Source organism: Calonectris borealis, chromosome 12, assembly GCF_964195595.1.
Source record: "Calonectris borealis chromosome 12, bCalBor7.hap1.2, whole genome shotgun sequence".
NCBI lineage: Eukaryota > Metazoa > Chordata > Aves > Procellariiformes > Procellariidae > Calonectris > Calonectris borealis.
Genome location: NC_134323.1, coordinates 7,645,465 through 7,661,085, shown reverse-complemented (window position 1 = coordinate 7,661,085; position 15,621 = coordinate 7,645,465). Strand labels below are relative to the sequence as shown.

The 15,621-nt window shown below is 45.5% G+C and overlaps 1 protein-coding gene across 2 annotated transcripts in view; it reads right to left on the bottom strand.

Annotated features, from left to right (window-relative positions):
* ZNF423 (zinc finger protein 423) overlaps nt 1–6,406 on the bottom strand; it is a 234,904-nt gene extending 228,498 nt beyond the window's left edge. Inside the window, exon 1 of one of the 2 annotated variants that reach the window (XM_075161205.1) lies at nt 6,026–6,406. In XM_075161205.1, the coding sequence (XP_075017306.1) occupies nt 6,026–6,065 (40 nt within the window). In that variant the 5' untranslated portion in view covers nt 6,066–6,406. The remainder of the gene's footprint in view (nt 1–6,025) is intronic. The other variant, XM_075161204.1, reaches the window with a different exon arrangement.
* Nucleotides 6,407–15,621: the final 9,215 nt, after the last annotated feature.

The window sequence follows — 15,621 nt, the reverse complement described above, 5'->3', positions numbered from 1 at the left end:
GTATGTTAAATAAATGCATGCACTACAGAGAGCTCGGAGCTGGTCCTCACTTGGCTCCAGCTCCCACCCACACCCTCCGAGTCCGTGTCCACCAACGCATGCACCAGAACCAGGCCCTCCCCTCCACCACCATTTGTCAGTCAAGATTTAGCAGGAGTCTGTAATAGGTTTTGTATTATTAGTTTTTCATTACTCCAGTGCATTTACTAGGATACACGGGAACATAATAGCCATCTTTTTTCAGAGGCATTTAAGGAGAATACTGATGGAGTCATGAGGGGTTGATGTAGGCATTTTTATAAGACAGTTCAATTATTGTGGGTAATTAATAATCTTTTGTTTAAGAGAATATTATAATACATAAAGAAATTTATTCTCTTTTAGATATTGCAGGCTAACGCATGAGACCAAGAGATTATTTCTTTTTTTAAAAAAATGTGGTTTGCATTTTTCAAATGGTGTAATGAGCTAAAACTGATTTCACAAATTGGAATTGGGAGGGAAGAAATAAATTAAATAGTTCAGTAAAAATAACCGAGTAAACAAGTAAGAGCGCATTTATCAAAATAGAAGTAAATATTAATTCTATAGTACGAGAAAGTATCGTCATTCACAGAGCCAGCAGGTGAGGTAGGTTTTTTAAAACATTTACTATAATAACTGATCATTGGGTGCCACCCCAAGCACTTAGTTTAGTTACTTTAACCAGGCTGAAACCACTTACCCAGGTTTAACCTAAAAGTTAATTTGGCACCAAACAATAGATAAAACCAAGCCAAAGCCCCATCTATGATAAGACGATTTGTATTTACACAAGCTTAACGCATCTACAAAACATCATTTTTATATCCAATTCAGAGGATGGCATGAACATCTGCTTTCACTTCAAGACATTAATTTTCAATTATTGAAGAAAAACAAAATAAATCCTGACAAATTACTGGTAACTGTGGAATCTTTTGTTACTCTATTAGTTTATAATAGTAATTTAGAAATCCTACAATTAACGTCCTAACAAGAGCTCTCTGATTATTTTTTTGCACATGTCATCTGAAGCAATTCAGCAGTGAATGATGTTCTTTAACTTGCACTGATTGTACACAAATATTTTTGAAGAAAAAAATAGGAGGCGTTCTCGGAGAGCCACTACTGTTACATGGCAGTTGTTTTTCATCGATGGCTTTAGACATAGCATCACTAAAAAGATGAGATTTCTATTTTCTCCCCATTCATATTTAAACCTTTTGCGTTACCTTTCCCACTCTCTTCAATTTTTGACCACATTTATTCGTTATATTCACCGAGACCAATGGGAACAGGCCACAATTAAAAGGTGTTTGCACACAGGCAGGAGTTTCAATCAGTAAAACCAGTTAAATATCACCCAGATCCCATCCAGGAAAGCATACCGGAGGGAGAGAAAGGCAGGAAAATGGGACTTGTGGAGTTCAGGGGAGAACGCTGCTAGGCTTGTAGCAAAATACACAGACAAAAATTAAAAACTGCAGGCTAATCCCCGAAGGCAGTGCTCGGTGTACTGCATGGATTCAAACGCTCTCAGGGCACCAGCCCCACAATGAAACACCAACATCTCCAATTATTCCTAATCCCCCAAAAGCTACACTTGATAAAGAACAATCAAGAGCGTAATCTTATTTGATATGAGTTTTATCAATTTTAGCTGCTGCTTTCACTGTATCAATAAAATTCCACCGAAACTTGAATGAACTGTAAAATTAAAGGATAATCGCACAAGTCTCTTGTATTTGGCAATTATGATTATACTTGTCAAAATTTAATTTGTAGAATGTATTGTTCCAGCACCTTCAGGTTCTTCTCTATCAACTGGGAAAAAAGGAAAATTATATCTTTAAGACAAGTATGAAAGACATTGTTACTTCCACAGTCAACTCTGTAACTGAGCTCCGACATTGTATAATTGACTTTGCAAGCAGAACAACAGCAATATAACAAAGAAAATGTCAGTGTTTTCACAGCGCTAATCTATAGCACTAGGAGGGCCTCCTGCTGTCAGCCAGAGCTGACAATACAATAGCTTTCAAAGGGATATTACCATCACGCTTTTATTCTTGACATCAATCAAGACAAAGAGAATCCTTTTCACAAGACATTCAAAATCAAACCTTTGTACGAGGAGATAGGTAAAACAGCATTCCTTTAAAGAAGATCATTCATAGCAATCAACTAATTGGAACTCAGCAAATGGTTGAAGTATTTTTATTTACTTTGCAGATAACGAAGTAGCAAGCAACCCCCCTTTTCTCTTCTTGACTGACACAAATGAGGCAGGTAGGGTGTGAATCAAAAGTTTCTATCAGCATTTTTTGCCAACTGAAAGCAAAAAAATATGACAGCAATTCTGCAACTTCAAGTAGGATAACAAATCTAGACTTAATTAGTGCATTCTTTTGCAAAACAGTCTGATTACTGACTAGCACGTTTATGCACAAAATACCCTTGCAAGCTGACAGCAATTTGCAGAACTGTCAAATTCAGCAACCGAAGTGCATTTGATGCTTAAAACCTTGTGCCAACGCGAGCCCAGTCACCACAAACTGCAGTCGAGTAATTCCTCAATTACAATTACATGGGACTGGAAACCTACAAGTTACTGTTACCAGCATCTCAGCACTTCACTTTACAGAACGGCTTCCAAAGGCCCCAAGTTGTAGCATGAGAAGCTACAGTTTGATCAGCAGGAATGAAGACCGCCAGCCTTCCTCAGCCCCCACGGCGGACTGGGTGCCAGCCGCTCCCCGGAGCTGGCAGCACAGAACAAACTTTTAAGGACATTGCTGTTGACATCACTCCCCATCACTTGTAACAGGGGGCAGACAGTGTGTTTTGATGTTCACAACTGTGCTATGGTTCTGGGGTTCAAGACCACGTGGTTTTAATGACACCGAGTAAGGTACAACTCTTCCTTACAGACAACGGATAAAGCCCTCAGCAGATGAGGTTACTGGCGGCAGGGCAAAAGAAGGGTCTGTGTCGAGGAAAATCACTTTCATGGGCTTCGTCTGTGATGTGAAGTAAAGAACAGAACAGGCCAGTGGTTTACTCCATCGCTGCTACCACCACACTGTCACTGAAGCGTTCATTTTGTAAGCCAACAAAGACTCAACCCCTCCTACTTTTACTCCATTCTCATCGATCTGAAACAACCTTCCTTTAAGCCGAGTAGAACTTTGTCCCGAACCACCAGCTACGAGGTTAATATCTTCAAGTTGGCACAAACTAATGATCAAAACAAATCAGCATATTGCATTGCAAATCATAAATACCACATCAGGGGAAAGTCTACGGCTACTGCTGGAGTTACAGCTGAAGGAATTACTGCAAGTTTCTGCCAGGCTAAACCTGAGACCTGACAATACAGCACAGGGGCCGCATGACCTGCGGCTTTGCTGGCATCCAGGTTTGGTCTGCAATCACTTCATTTTAAATAATGTGCATCTAAGAGTTGTCAACATTTGATACTTCTGTCAAAGTCGGTCGCTTCTTTAATGTCAGACAGCATTGCTCCCAGTTAACGTGCAGTCAACTTGTCTTTTGCATGCAGAATAATCCCTTTCATCACAGGCACACACTGATTCTATTTTAGTGCGTAATCTTTCTGAATGAAAAAGGATGCACAAATCTCAATAGTGGTTAATAAAGAGCAAAGCTGCTATACGAAGTGAAATAAATATACAGAAAAGAGAAAAACAGTAAATTATTTTAAGTCCTAAATGCTACATATATATCCACATAATTTATGCTTGTTTTCTTCTCAGCTGAATTGGGAAACCTGTGACCTCAGAGTGCCTTTATTTATTACATCTCAATTATTTCCATGGAAACGTGTACTGTGGCAATCTACTGGGTTGCCAGCTCCCTAGACCACAAAATGTATATGACGGACTTTTTAAAAGCAGATGATATGGACGAATATAAGGAAAGGAAGAAATTCTTTATCTTACATACATATATGAGTTGCCTCCTATTATCAAAAATTTCACCCAGATTCAGCTCATTCCTTAGACTCCCTGTTACTCGGCTCATGCTAAGACCTGTAATTTACAGCCAGTTTATGCTGAAGCTAAAAACACATTTTTTTGTGTTTGACTATAGAAATATTTAGAATCTTTAAAAACTGGGCTTCACCCAGCTCACTGTTGCAAAGACCTTCTAGATATTTCTACATTACAGGGATAATGTTTCTTAGCTATGACTTGCCAGTAAGTTACCTGCTTCGATTCATAAAAATGCTCTTGTAAATAGTGATCAGTTCTGTATTAGAATTAGGGTCAAAATTTCATTATAAAGTATCAACCCCTTGCGAGAGATATTGCCGTCTAAAAAGTAGAAAGCAGGGTAGAATGAGGTAGAAAACAAATAACTAATAAACGGTAAATATCTAATGTTATTATGGCACGAGATGTCAATGTTTACTAACTGAGCTTCTAGAGCAAACATGGTTTTCACTGGCACAGAACTATTTCCTGAACGTTAAATGTGACACTTCAGCACAGAAAAATATTTTAAACTCCAGAGGCCTGGCCACTAAACGTGATCCCCTCATCCGAGGGAAGTCATGACCCGAGGCCTGCACCACTGTTCTGAAACTGCGATCCTTTTAGTTTCAAACAACGTATTCCAGAGCATCCCCTAGAAATAGCTCCAGCAATGCCCTTTCTTCTGCCCACGGACTGTAACATTCATCTCCCAATTACTGAAGTAGCTCCTTTAGCAGAGATTGTCCGGGATTGCGGAGGGTCACAACGCCACGCTGCAAAACTGCCCCACAGCACAATGCTAAAAGGTACTGTTAGCCTGGGGGGAAAATGATTAAGGGTTTTGTATAAAGATGAAGGACTGACTTTACAAAAACTTCATAAACATTTGAAGCTCGTACGACTTACATTGCTAAACAGTGGATATTTCACAAATAATAAAAAATGGCCCTGGATGGGGTTTCAATTCGTTCTTTAACTGGTCAATTAACTGCATGCTAATTTTGTCCAACCACAAGTTATTTAATTATGAACACTTTAGACTTTTTGTTTCATCTTTTGGGCATCCGAAGTTATAATCCTTTTGTGCTTCTACAACAAAGCCCCCAGACCACTGAGTTTGCGACTTCTGCTTTGTGCAGAGGACAATAAAACCTACCCAACATCAGCTAACCTCCTCGTGGCTGGGAGCGAAAGGCTTCTGAAATCACGCCTTCCCATCTCGCACCAATTCACTTAAAAGTCAAAAAGCTGGCAAGGCGTGCAATACGGCGTGGGGCTGGTCCCGGCCCTCCCTTTACGTTTCGCCAGCAGCTGTTTTCTTATGGAGGTTAACAGGAGGTTTTAAACACCCCTTTGCTGTGGATGGTGAAGAATACGCAAAGTTTAACGTTAACCTTTATTAATGCAGCTCTTACTAAATTTGGCTATTGTTTCTTCAAGCCCAAGCAAGTTTTCAACCCTTATCTATCAAACCGGTTTTAATTCTCCCCTTCTTTCACCACCCTTACGCGCATTGGACAGCGGAAGGAAGCAGACGGCGCTGCTATTCCCAATCATAAAGAAACATTAATTTCAAGCTAACCGGCTAAACCACGAGTGTGCTCCATTCCTCCCTTCCCCAGCCCACTGATGCGCCACCGCACCCGAGCATCACCGCCAAACTTTCCTCCCTCCCCGCCTCAACGATGCTACCGGCTTCTTTCATCAATTATCGCGACACGTGTCGCCAGCGAGTCTCGGCCGGCACCACGGTACCCACACACACACCCCTCCAGAACGGACGGCGGGCGGGCTCTCCGCGCGGGGCATCCGCCCCGCGTGGAGAGCCCGCCCGCCCGCCGTCCGTTCCGGAGGGGGCTCCGCCACCACCGGCCCGTATCGGGGGGGGATTTGCAATCCCCGCCAAGCCGGGACCCGGCCCTGATTGGCCGCGTCGCGGCGGCAGAGGCGGCGGCGGCGGCTGCCCGGGGCCGGGCGGCGGCGGGGGCCGGCGGAGGATGCCTTACCTTTCACCGAGCGGGGCTTGGCTTGCTTCCTCCTGGACATGTCCGGGCGCCGTGGCTCGTCCTCCTCCTCCTCGTCTTCCTCCCGTCCCTGCCTTCCCTTCCTCTCCCTGCTTTCTCTCCCCCCTCCCCACCTCCAAACTTTGCGAGGCGAAGCGGCAGCAGCAGCAAAGGGATCGATTATTTGATTTGCTCACTTCTTTTGCCTGTTGCAATGCGGCAAGTTCAACTCCTCTTTCCACCCCCTCGGGTACCTTCCCCCCGGGGAAAAAAAAAAATAAAAAAAATAAAATCACAGGCGCAACAGTTGCGGTATTTTTTTTCCTTTGTTTTTTTTTTTTCTTTTTTCTTCCTTCCCCCCCCCCCCTTGGATGTGCAAATACTACCGACGCAAAGCGAGCCCGGCCCGCGCCCCCACCCGCCTTTTTGTTCTCTTTAAAGTTTGCAGGCGCCCTGCGGCTCTCAGTCCGGCTCGCACTTTCGGAATAATAATAAAAAAAAAAAAGAAAGAAAAAAAAGCAGAGCCCTGCGCGGGGTCCCTGGGCTTGGGGTGGGGGAGGGCGCGCGGGGAGAATTAAGTGTCTAAACCCACGACAAGCACCGGCCCCGGCAATCCGGGGCGCTCCGGGGGTGCGACCTTGTTGCGATTTTCCTAAATCCTCCCCCGGCCGCGCTCGGCCCCCTCCCTCCCTCTCTGCCCGCTCGCCCCCGGCTGCCTCTCCCTTCCTCGCCCCCGCCGCTGGCCGGGGAGGGCGACGAGTCCTTTTTTATGCTGGCCGCGGGGGTCGAGGGGCGGCCGCCCCGTGTCCCCGGCGCGGCGCGGCCGGCCGTGCGCGGCGCGGAGCTGGGCGGGCGGGCGGGTGGGCTCCCCGCGGCCGGCCGCGCTCGCCGCCGCCTTCCCCTGCACGCACGCACTTCGCGGAACAAGGTAAGTGCTTCTTTGCATCGATGCCGGGGCCGCTAGCTGCCTCCATGGGTTATTCGCTGGAAGGTGGCACCGCTCCTGCCTTCATTGCTGCCGCTGCTGCCGCTGCTGCCCTGGGTTTTTATTTTCTTTAGCTCTCGCCAGCCTCCCTCTCTTTTCTTTGTCCTGGCTCCTTTTCCTCCTCCTGATCTTGCTGCTGGGGCTGCAGTGCAGACACACATAATAAAGCCAGGCTTGGCTGGAAATGTAGCTGAGTCCCAGCAGGAGGATGTGAGGAGTGGAGTCCCGGCGGGGGAGCGCTCTGATCCCGTAGGGAGCCCCGCGCAGCCTGCGCCGATCAGACGGAGAGAGAGCCAACAGCACCGAGCCATGGACGGCCCGGGAAATACAGCGGCCGCCCGCAAAACGCGGACCGCCGCCGCGGACCGGACTCGCCGCCGCCGCGCGGAGCGGCGCGGAGTGGCGCGGAACCGCGCGGAGCCGCTCCCCCGCCCCGCCCGGCCGGCGGTGGCTCCGCGGCCGGTCCCGCAGCGCGCAGCCCCCCGCGGTGGCGGCTCGAGTTGCCTTTGATCTGCATCGGGGGGGCGGCGAAATCTCCCCCGGATGCCAACGGCTCAGCGGCCGCGGGAAAAGTTGGGGGGGAATTCATCCCCCCACCCCCCTTCTGCCGCCCGGCTGCTTCTGGAGAGCTGGAGGGGAAGATTTATGTACTTTGCCTTTCCCAACGTGTTAAATTTAGCAGGAGCTGGAGTCGCCTGCGCGTCTCTGCTGGGAAGGTTTCTTCTAGAAAAATCCTGTGTGTTTTAAACTTGTTATCCCACGGAGCACTCGGTGCCAAGTTATGAATGAAATTGCTCAAGATAAACGCTCGATGAGTTTCTTCTCCCGCTCAGACGGGGCGTGTTTGTTTCACCCAGTCTTTACTGCTTTGCAGGAACAAGGCACTTCTAAAGCTTCATGCACCGTACCCTGAGCAGCGCGCCAGGAACCGCATCTCCAAGCATCCTCTCCCTTGCACGTGATGGGCCCGTGCCATCACCAGAGCCGGGCGATTGTACATCCAGACATGAAAAGAGAAGGTGTCTCTAACGGAAGGAACCTGGGGGTTTTATTTGCAGATACTGTGAAAATAGCCCTGGCGAAGTATCCCCATCTGGCCGCCCGGGCCAGGCCCCCAGGCAGCAGGAAGGGTGCAGCGCTCTGCCCGGCCTGCGTAGGCTGGGATCAGACAGAGGGATGCAGGGGGCTGTACGAAGGCACCGCTTTCCTGCTAATGATCTTCACCTGGAAAACATCTTCCTCTTTTCTTTTCTTTTTTTCCCCCACACCAAAAGAAACCCAAACAACTCAGGAATGAGTTTGTCGTTTGATCAAGTGAATGTAGTACAGAACTCTGAAGATTTTTCTTAACGCAGCATCACATTTGAATGGCTGTTTAGTGGCGATTTTCTGGTTTCTTAAGGTTTGACAGAAACTACTGTGTTTATTAATGTCACAATAAAGGTTTACAGTTCCCTCCTACTGTATGACTCCAGATTACCACCATAGACTGGACATATAGTAAAAAATGCTTCCTATAACACCGCTATAATCAAGATATATTTCCGCTACATCACTGCGCTAAGTATCAAATTGGGGGTTTGGAGAGGCTAACCCGGGAGAAAGATGGATTGTTAAAGAGCCCATGGCCCCGATTCTGATGCAAATAAAAAATGGGGATAACTCTAGTCAATGGAGATTCACCGTTACAAAAGTGATGTGATACCAGTTTCTATAAAGACATAAGCAGGGTTGACAAGAAAAAAAAAATCATTGTGATATTGATACACTGAAAAATCCAACCAGGATTGTTGGTAAATTTGGTCAGCGTGACCCTAGATTCATATCCGTTCAGCATCAGAGTCGGATCAGGAACTGAATTACTTCTGTATCCTCATCTTATTGGAGAGGCTTAATCCCCAGGCTATCAAATTGTTTCTGTTCTCTCACTGGCCCAATGAATATTTAATTATTCTTACAAAGCAGAACAGCTTCAGCAGGACAGATTCTCATCCCAGAATGTGCCGGCGGTTGGGCACTCTCAGAGGAGTTCAGAGACCCAAATTCAAATCCCCATGCAATCAGGCAAAGAGGGGATTTCAACCTTAGTTTTACACATTCTGCTTGGCAAGTAATTCCCAAGCCCCGTTGCCACCCCGAGCCTCTTTGCCATCCAGCCCCCTGCCCCCACGTTTTCTATTCTTTTTTTAAAATAATTTTAAATGCCACAATTAAAATGAACCATTTCTACAACTTTTCCCCCTTTTTTCAATTCACTAAGAAATCTATAAATTTTCATTTTAAATTTTTTTTTTTTACCTTTTCTCTTGCCAGAGGGCCAATGAGAAGGTTTGTTTGCAAGCCCCTACCTGGTTCGGAGAAGCTGCTGGCAAGGTGCGGAGCCCTGGTCTGAGCATCCCGAATCGCTCCCATGAAAATGGTTCAAGTTCACTCTCACGGCTGTGGTCAAAGCAGCAGCACCCTTGAAACCACTGCTTTCCATGCTGGCATCTGTTGAAAAATACCCAGTTTATAGCTAGAGATAAAGAAAGCGGGAAGGCAGGTTTGACATAAAAAAATGAAACACATACATAAATCTGTCTTTAAATGTAGCGCACACATATATAATTATTAATTCATCCCTCTCTATTATCTTCAAACCCAGCAATACACAGATTTCCTCCAGGCCCTGCTCTGTAAGTACATCTCTGTTCCACAGAGTTTTTCAACATGTGCCTAAATGCTTTGCTGCTCTATTGTCACAACACGTCGTTTGTGTAAATCCTCCAGATATATGTACAGGGAGTTTATGTGGTTCCCCTAGCCTCTGGTCCCGCAGCCACTCTTGAGCAAAGAAAGCCCTGTAACCCTGCCGAGCCTCCCAGAGAAATGCAGAGTTCACATCCAGGCTCTCTTCCCAAGGCCAGAACTTAAACTCACATTGTCATTTAAATAGATACATTCCAAAAGCGCTAATAACAAGGGAAGACTTCACAGGCTTTATTAAAATATTTAAGGCAAATGACACCAGCCTGTGTGCTAATTTAATAAAAATACATTTAATAATTTAATTTAATTATGGTAATTTAAGAATGCAATAAAAATACATTTTGAATCTGTTATCAATCTTGTTTCCTCACAGATGCCTTTTTATTCTGGGGAATTTTAATAAAAGTGCAAAGCCGAGAGTGCGAAAGTGCAGAGCTGTTCTCTCAGGGAGAGAACCAAGAGCCCTCCTGCAGCTCCGGATGACGTCCACATCTCATCAGGTCGCTGGGGCAATTTGGATGCCGGATTCTCTGCTTGGAACCCCTTTTGGGAATGTCACTGTCCTATATTATACATGACAAAGCTCCTATACTATACACAATGCAGCTGCTGGTAAGAGGGAACCAGTACTGAGATGCAGCGGAGATCCCTGAGCTCAGCATGGCTTGTCTGAAGATGGGATTTGCTGGTGGAGGCAACTGATAGCTTCACAGCACCTGCCACCTCCTCCATCAAATTTCCCTTCCAAGTCCCGTGAGACTGACATGGAGGGACCAAGCCCCGATCTGGGGACATGTGGTGGGCCCTGCCCCTCTGCTCACTGGCACGCTCTTCCTCAAAGGCACCAGCGCTTGTACGAATACGCTCCCTTTTCATGTAGGGGAAAAACGATACACGCACTCGCTTTTCTTGCCAACTAACTTGAGATGATGATTTTATTTTGCTCTGCTCTTTTCTGCCACATGCATGCACAGTGAACATAACTTTTAAAGTTTGACGATATTTTCAGGAAGATACCACCCATAGCAATACTAACAATGAGCTCTTTTCTCTTTGGAAAATGTTTACACCATCCCACTATCTCAGGATATTATGCCATCCACACTGGACGGAGAGCATCCAGAACATTAGCATTTTGGCTTGAGTTTTCCCCAAAAGATTATGTTTAAGGCAGAGAGCTGGCATAGACAATGTTATCTCAGGTAGTTCCACCCTGGCAGCATTATAGGAAACCGATGGTTCGGCCTTACTATGGGAAATGCAGGCAGGATTACCAGCCTCTCTATGACGTATAGATTTATTGGCATTCAATACTGAGAGCAAAACCCTATACATTTCTATATATAGACGTAATTATTTTGAAAGTGTTTCATAATCAGTTTGAAATTAGAAGTTGCATAAAAATAGCACAGTTGTGTAAAGGTAAAAATAAAAACTTCATGACAGCTGGGATCTTCAACAAGGAGAGGGAGTTAGGCACCCGATGGACCAAGCCTGCTTTGGGAAATCCAGCCTCAGTAAGGATTTAAACTTTCTGAGGTCAAAAAGAAGAATATCTTCAACACATAAAAGGACTGATCTGGTGGACACCAAATGAGCAGGCAGAACAGGGAAGATCACCTTAATTGTGGAGCAGCCAGTAACAGAATCAACCTTAAATTAAGGAACATATCATACCCATAGACCTAATTAAGATATGCCACATAATATTTAAGAGAAATGTGGCAAAATGCTAATGCCCCAGGAAAAGCTGTACAGCACATTTGATCAGAGGGTTTATGTGCAGCTAAAAACACCACGCAAAACAGGAATCAACCCGTGCCGAAACCTGGTGCCCACAGCACCTCCACCCTCGCCAGCCCTCGGCACGGCAGGAACCGGTCTGGCTGAGGTTTGACAGAAGTGGGTGAACACCTGAGCTCTCTGGATCTGCAAAGGAATACAGTCACATACAGGAAACTATTAAAGAACTGGATTATTTCTTAAAAAGAGAGAATGTTTCCAAAGCACACGGCACAATGCACTCATTCAGCAGAGAGTCAAATGTCACAGTGGATACAGCTGCAAGACAGTGTCGCTTTTTATTTACAGTAAAATATGTCAAATAGGGAACACAAAGGCATCGTCAGGATAAACATGGGACTGGAGCACACAAAGGCAGGCGGCATCCACAGCGCATCAGACAACCTGAATAAAAGCCCCGACTATAATACCAGCCCAGTTTCTATGGTGTTCTTGAGTTAATGCCTCCGAACACTTTACATAAATAAATAACTGGCATCCCACATTTCAGTCATAAGAGAGGACTGACAGCCTGAAATTCGGGCTACAGAGCAGCAGAAACCAGAGGCACTCTGGAGGGAGGATGTGCACAGAAAGAAAAGGCTTCACGTGAAGAGCTGTGGTGTGTCTGCGGGCAAGATCCAGCCAGAGCGCCTGAGTTTACACTTTGGGAAGTTACAGTGAAAAGGGATTGAGATGTTATCCAAGAGCACTGAAAAACAAAGGGAAAGTTTCACTGTGAAACACTTTTATAACGCGCAGGATTATAAGCCTGTTCCATCAGCACGGCACGCATGCCATGTGCACCAGCATTAGCATTCATACATCTCTAATAAGCATGGCGATTTTAAATTCCTTTTCACTTGTGTACGGCACTTACTTATATCAATCATTTTTCCTTGTGTTAAAGAAGACATACAATAGTCTCAAATCAAGGCAGAGTAAGTGGTGCAGTTAGTGACACTTCTTGAAAAATACTATCACACGCTGGAGCTGAATTTAGCTCAAATATCACAAAACACTCATCTATAGAGGAATAGCACACACACACCCCTGCACAGTTACAGGAAAACAAACATTACTGATAACAGTGCTAAAGATACAGGCTACGCAATACCCTACAAACACAAGCAGGTATTTTTCCCTTTCCACAGTTCACCAAGCAAAGTATTCATTTTGGCCTCTGTTCCAATTAGATGCTGCAGGAAACGGTGTGGGAGTCAGGCAGAGGATCTGCACTTCATGACAAAACCACCTTTAGCACGAAGAATTTTCCAGGCTCTGCATCTGCCTTTTGAATATTCCTATAAACTTAACTTATAGCATTATAATGTTACTTAGTAACTTACAATGTTTAGTATAAGAAAGCATCACGTTTCCATACTTTTAACACAGCTCAGAGAAAGTATCTCTCTGTGATTGACTTATTCTGGGTTCCTTTCATCCCCGCTGGACATGGGTCTGTACTGCTTCTCAAAGGACTTAAGGAATAAAAAATACATTCTCAATTTGAATTAGTTAAAAGAGGGTGAAGCCCTGGTGTACACAAGGTGCTCGATGGCTCTGAGGTGAGCTGGCCGGTGGAGGTACATCAGGGTCTCTCTCCAGCTGCTGGCTCCAGCACAAGCCCCTGGCCCTCGCCCGCTCCTCGACGTCAACTCAGCTCCGCCGAGCTCCGACAAGGCATTTCTGCAATGAGGATGGGTCACTGCATCTCTTTCCCCATGAGAGCAGTTCACTGTGCCCACTGAGACCCCTTCCACCAGGGCTGTGATCAAAGAGCTCATTCACTTTCTGGGGCTTTGTTACTTGGGTGGAAGCTCCACTTGTACTCAACAGGCATCTTCACTGCAGCCTGACCAGCAGCTGTGGCAAAAAACACGGTATAGGATTTATAATTTTATTTACATCTCTGCCAGTGTTGCTGCCTAGGATAATGCTGAGATACGGAGGCAGAAAGTCAGCTAAAATGGCAAGGGCAGTGGGTGAAGCGTGGAGAGGCCGGAGGAGAGGAGAGGCACAGCAGCGAGGGCAGCATCAGGGTCTCAGCAAGGGGCTCCAGGGCAAACCATGGCAGCAACCTTCAGGGCTGCTCGTTCTCCACCCGTACAAAGCCGTTTAAGCGCACTCTTTAAGCTGAATGCTGTGTACTTCTACATAACTGAAGGAGAACAAATACGCCATTAGCAGATAATTAGCACTTGGACTCAGAGTACTTATTTAAGGTATTATGGATCGACCTCCAGCATTAGGAGTGATTCATGTCCCCCATATATTCAGGCATCCTTGTTTCTTTTTATGATTATATATATCTGTGGCATGTATCTGTGTAATGTTTATGAGATGTTCAGAATTACACTCTGGGGACAGAAGATTTCTCTTTACCCAGAGAAAAGGTTTAGGAATGTTAATAACAGTGGGCCCATCGCCTTTCCTTACACCTTGCATTCAAGAAGTCCCATTCACGCTAGACCCGGGGCCATCTCTAGAAGTGTAAGGTGGATTTCCAAAGCCGTTAAAACTGGTCCCAGCAGGGTGTTAGGAAGTGCTGGGAGGCCTCTGGGCAAGCTCACCTCGGGAACTGGACTTGGCAGCACCCACACCATGGAAACTGTCCCAAAATGCCATACCAAAGACTGCCAAACATGAAGTGGGCAGCAGCCACCTGGGCTGGTCCCCTAACAGCAGCCAAAGAGCAACTTGTCAGCAGGGTCTAGGCTCTTACAAGCATTTTACATAGGCAAGCATAGCTTGTCTAAAAATTCCTGTATTTCCAAAGGCTTCCACTCCACTGCCGTATTCCCAGTAAAATAACAGGGAGAAGCAACTTCTCCCCACCTCTGTTTCCTCGTAAACCAAATAAAAATAGTAATCCTTGACCACATTTCCAATCCTGCCAGCATTAGCCTGTCATCTACTACTACTGCTGCTACTTAAAAAAGCATGCACCAAGTAGAGATGCTTACCCTTTGCAACAAAACTTCTCATCCTGGAGATTGTCTCTACCATGAAAACCATCAGCAACGGCTTTGGCAACCAGTGGTATGAGGCTGGTGCTCACAACTGCAGTATAATATGTCCCAGCTCAGCCCGGTCCCTGCCCGACATCCCCATCCCAGGGGAACAGCAGTGTCCCCTCTACCTCTGCGCTCGCAGAGCTGCTCATGGGTCCAGGAAAGCAAAGTCCAAACAGCGGCTTCATGTTAAACCAAGCAGCTTGAGGACAGGCTAGCCAAACTGCTGCTGTCAGCCCCTCTTCCAGCTCCTTCCCACTGCACCAAAGAAAAGAAAACTGAAACACAAATCAAGTCCTATTCTACAAAATTAATAGTTTCCACTTGCTTCTTTTCTGTGTCTGCTTTCACTCTGTAATTACGCAAAAAGACATGGCGTACTGCATGGTGCTATTGATTAACAAACCCCACAGCTGCACCGACAGACCCCCAGGCAGTTTTGAAAGCGGCATTTTAAAGAAAGTTTGTTCTTTAATATTGAGATATTTATGGTCTCCCCTCTGAATCTGTGTGATAACGTGAATGAGCTTGTGGTGGGGAGCAGGTGGCAGTGTGAGAACATGCAGTTTTTATGCTTGTGAAAAACTTCTGTAGAAATTAATAGAAAATTATCTCCTCGCTATTGAATAATGTGGGATGATGCCAAAAGCCCAGGGAAAAGATCTCATTCTCTACAAAATTCAGTAAGACTTGTCAAGTAGTTTCTATAGAATCTGCCCAGGTTTTTACAGATCTCTCTTGGTTTCATCTCTCCTCAGGGTTTTGGAAGGGTCATAAAATATTTCCCTCTTATCAGCCCCACTGATGTCCAGTTTAAATCCTATGATTGGCAGTGTTTATTCTTCTCTTATTAGGACTCCTTTCTTAGATAGAAAGGAATAAGTCTTATCAGCGATAAGGCTTACAGTCAGCTGGGCAAAATAGGAGAGGCCAGAGGATACTAAGAGAGTTGGGTTTGTTTACATTTATTTTTAGGGGTTTTTTTTAAATCCTAAAGCACATTTTTAAATGCAGCAGTGCAAACTCTCAAAATATGTATAACAATGCCACTTTAAAAATTGCCCTGCTGT